The sequence below is a fragment of the Aegilops tauschii genome, chromosome 2, assembly GCF_002575655.3.
Source record: "Aegilops tauschii subsp. strangulata cultivar AL8/78 chromosome 2, Aet v6.0, whole genome shotgun sequence".
NCBI lineage: Eukaryota > Viridiplantae > Streptophyta > Magnoliopsida > Poales > Poaceae > Aegilops > Aegilops tauschii.
In genome coordinates, this window is record NC_053036.3 from 632817655 (window position 1) to 632821467 (window position 3813).

General features: G+C 44.8%; 1 protein-coding gene across 1 annotated transcript; it reads left to right on the forward strand.

Annotated features, from left to right (window-relative positions):
• Nucleotides 1-570: 570 nt before the first annotated feature.
• LOC109736167 (uncharacterized) lies at nucleotides 571-2711 on the forward strand. Its single transcript, XM_020295384.4, has 3 exons — nucleotides 571-1004; nucleotides 1351-1571; nucleotides 1800-2711. The coding sequence occupies exons 1-3, from the start codon at nucleotides 647-649 to the stop codon at nucleotides 2406-2408; spliced, it is 1188 nt and encodes a 395-aa protein (XP_020150973.1). The 5' UTR covers nucleotides 571-646; the 3' UTR covers nucleotides 2409-2711.
• Nucleotides 2712-3813: the final 1102 nt, after the last annotated feature.

The following is a 3813-nucleotide window of genomic DNA, read 5'->3' on the forward strand; positions in this document are numbered from 1 at the left end:
TTTAACATTTTTTAATTCTTTGTCAACATTTTTATATTTATTTCGACATTTTTAAATACTTTTTCACCATTTTTAATACTTATTCAACATTTTCAAATACTCATAAAAAATTCATACACTTGTTCAATATTTTGTTAATAATTATTCAATATTTTTCAGACCTTGTTCAACATTTTTAGTACTTATTCAACATTTTCAAATACCTGTTCAATATTTTTTTAATATTTATTCAACATTTTCTAGATAGTTGTTCAATTTTTTTTCAAATGTGTTTTAAAGAGTGTTTATTTATAATATATGTATATAGATGTGTGTGTGTGTAGAATATTTTTTAAATATAAAGAAAATTACGAAAATAAAGCAAAAATGAGAACATAAAACAGAAAGAAAAAAAAGAACACTCCAGGCGGCTGGCCTCCCGCGGGGCTGGGCCGGCCATCTGGGGGTGCCCTTAGGACAATGCCCCTCCTTCGCGGTTGTGTCGAATTTGTTGAGAACAAAGGCCTGTCGTCCACGGCCCACCCGTACACAAAGGTATAGCCAACCGCCCCGTAAAAAAAAAAGTAAGAAAGAGAGAAAAGCTATAGCGAAGGGAAAGCAGCACCCGAGGAAACCCTAACCACCATCGATTGATTGAGCGGCGGAGATGGAGACGGTGAGCAGCGGATTCGCGGGGTTCAAGATCTACACCAGCGACGAAGATGGCGCATCAAGACCGGCCGGCGGAACTCGCGGGGTTGCGACGACCGGGAAGGAGGTCAGCAGCAGCAGCAAGGTCGGGGAAAGCACCCGGCGGGAGGGCCGAGGTCTTCGCGATGCGAACCGGATAGGCGGCGAAAGGGCAAGGCGGGAGCGCCAACTTCTTCGCGATTCGTTCAATTCAGTGCCTGGGAAGAAGAATCCTCCACCTCGAGACGACGAGAAAGATGAGGGTGCGATCCCCATCTACCGTCTTGCCTGGGATACCTCCTTCGGCGGCGTCTGCGGCTCCTTCGACGACGAAAGTAAGAACAAAACTGTCTGTGCCTACGCATCTCAACTCACTTTATCTTTCCATCAAGCTAGTGTCAAATCAAGTTCCGGCACAATCCGACATGCGATTTACGTAGCGTGCGTGATGCGATTCCTGGTTAATTCAGTGTAACAATAGCTAATTGCAAGATGAACAAACAAACCATCTTCCTGATTATAAGATGAACTATAGTTAATTCAGTGTAACAATAATTAATTCAGTGTAACTATATAAATTATAAGATGAACAAACAGACCATCTTCCTGATAGTAAGTAAGCTGGCATTGCTATCCAAAGTATCTTTGATCCATCTAATCACTTAATCTGGCTTCTTGCAGCTGCCCTTGGTCCCATGCGCTATACATCTGGACCTATCCCAGAGAATGCTGTTCCAGCCAGCACCTTGCAGATCTTCTCTGTCAGAGTTACTGACCTGAAAGACGGTCTCTGGTGGCCACTTCATGTCTATGGCTTCGTTGCCACCAGAGGCGGGGCAGATCATAATCGCAACTTTCTCTTCAGGCGCACCAGGGATAACTGCCAAATCCTTACCAAAAAGGTGTTTGTTTGTTTACCTTTTTTCCCCATCCTTTTGCTGCTAGCTAGTAATATTCAGCATCATAATCTGCTGAAATCGTATTCCCCCTCCCAGTGGACTTGTGTATGTATCTAGCTCCAGGGTGTAGTGGGCAATACCATTTAATTTCTATGCTTTGTTATTTGGAAGGAACAAGGTATCTCGAGCAGTCTGTCAGATAACTAATTAGCGGTTATGCTTGCATTGCAGGATCCAGTTTTGCTGTTAACAGGCCCGTCTCGCGCAGTCTTGTTGGCTGGTCTGGTCACCTTCGAAGTACAGCTGATGGCAAAGAGCAAAACTGAACTTGCAGATCAAGTGCTGGCTTCCAAAGTCTTCTATTTCCACCAGGGATCTCGTCGAGAAGACAGTATTTGTACACGCATCCCCTACAAGCATTGTACGCTCGAGTTTGCGCTCGCGCCTCTGCGGCATTCGGTCGAGGCCACCGTCACTGTCCAGCTCGTCGACGGGTCGTGGCCGGACGGTCACCAGGGGCAGGTCTTCTCCTGCACCGACAGCATAAAAGATACCAAGATGTTGCTGCTTGACTGTCCAGATGGAACGATGCCCATCGGTCCGGACGGCATGTTTGAGCTCTCCAGGCGCGTTGTTTGCACAGAGCTGGGCGGGAGGGATAAGCTCATGGTGTCCGTGCAGGCGCGCCGCGTCGGTTTCCTTACGAGAAATCAGGCCGTCTTCGAGCCCAAGATGTCCGGGACGAGCGTTGGCATGTGTGATCTTCGTTTCTGCAAGATGCAGGTCACCGTTGCTTGGTCCCTGCTCTCCACCTCTGGCACACATGCCGGTGGCAAGTAGCAGGGGCTGTCTGGTAATGTGTGCTAAGCCATGGATGGGAGAGAGGTATTCTCTGTTTAGCCCAAAGTTGTCCAAAGTGGTGCTCGCTAAATAAATCATGCCACTCCCCTGTGTACTAGCATGTCGTTTATTTGGTCCTGTGTTTTCTCAGCTCCGTTGTAAGCTTGTGGTGGGCCTTTGTTGTGAGACGATTGTTCGTTGTAATATAATATAATGGTCTAGGATTTGGGCATGACAAATGTTGCACATTGTACCTTGGATGTGGGCACGATCTTGCACACTGTACCTTGGGATTTTGGCTTACTATCTTGCGCATTTTAGTCTGACCTGAAACTGAAAGTGCTGTGAGACATTATCTTGCACTCAGTCTCACAAAGTTTCACTTATGACAATAATTGAACGAAAATACTAGACTTACGGTGCAGGCATGACTGCTTAAAGCCTTAAACAAAATCCTTCAACCTCTAGCCTCCAAGCGAGTAGAGATGGTTCAATGATGAGGTACACACCATCTTGACCATCATCTTAATGATGTCACAACTGACAAGCCGCACTCGGGCTAGCCGGCGACTTTCCTCGCTGAAACTAGAGCAACCATCAAGCTTGGGGTTCATGCGTCGAGCCGGACCCTCTATCCTTACAGTGATGAACCTAGGACCAGAGCACAAGTGGTGCCAAACATTAATGCATTGATATACATAATTTGGAAAAATTACACTAAAGTAGTATAATCTGCCTTGAACGTAATTATAAACCCAACAAATAGTCCAGAAGTAGCATTAAGTACAAAATTAAGGTTAAATATGGAAGAGGATTTGTGGCTCTCGGGTGGCACACACCTCGCCCTATATGAATATAGCATTGAAAACATATTAAGAAAGTTAAAAAATATATATGAATTTTTGGGATATGAAACCTCAGTGTTTGTTGTACACCCGTGTTCAGTTTCGTGGGGAAATGAGTGACCGTGGTAATGTCAGTAAAAAGACAAAAAAATCGCATGTATAGAAAAAAAATGGATGTATCATATGTCGGACCGTAACTCATGCGCCGCCGATACCACGGGCACCCATTCCGCGCGAAAATGAACATAGTTTTACAACGGACACCCATGTTTTATATCCCAAAATTTCAGAATTTTTTGAAACCTTCTGATATTTTTTTAATGCTATTTTCATGTAGTGGTGTACAATGCATTTCCCGGTTAAATATCATACACTATAATTTGATTTTGTAGGGGGTATCCAGTGATTCCAGTGTCTCCTCAACCCATGACCACGTGTCTTCTACCTTCGCCAGCCAATCGCCTGCTTAGTTGTTTAGGTTAGGATTTTTTCGTCCTCGCAGGTGCGACGCTCAAGCGGATGGCGCCGCTTCTTCTTTGAGTTTTGTCTTTTGTGTTTCG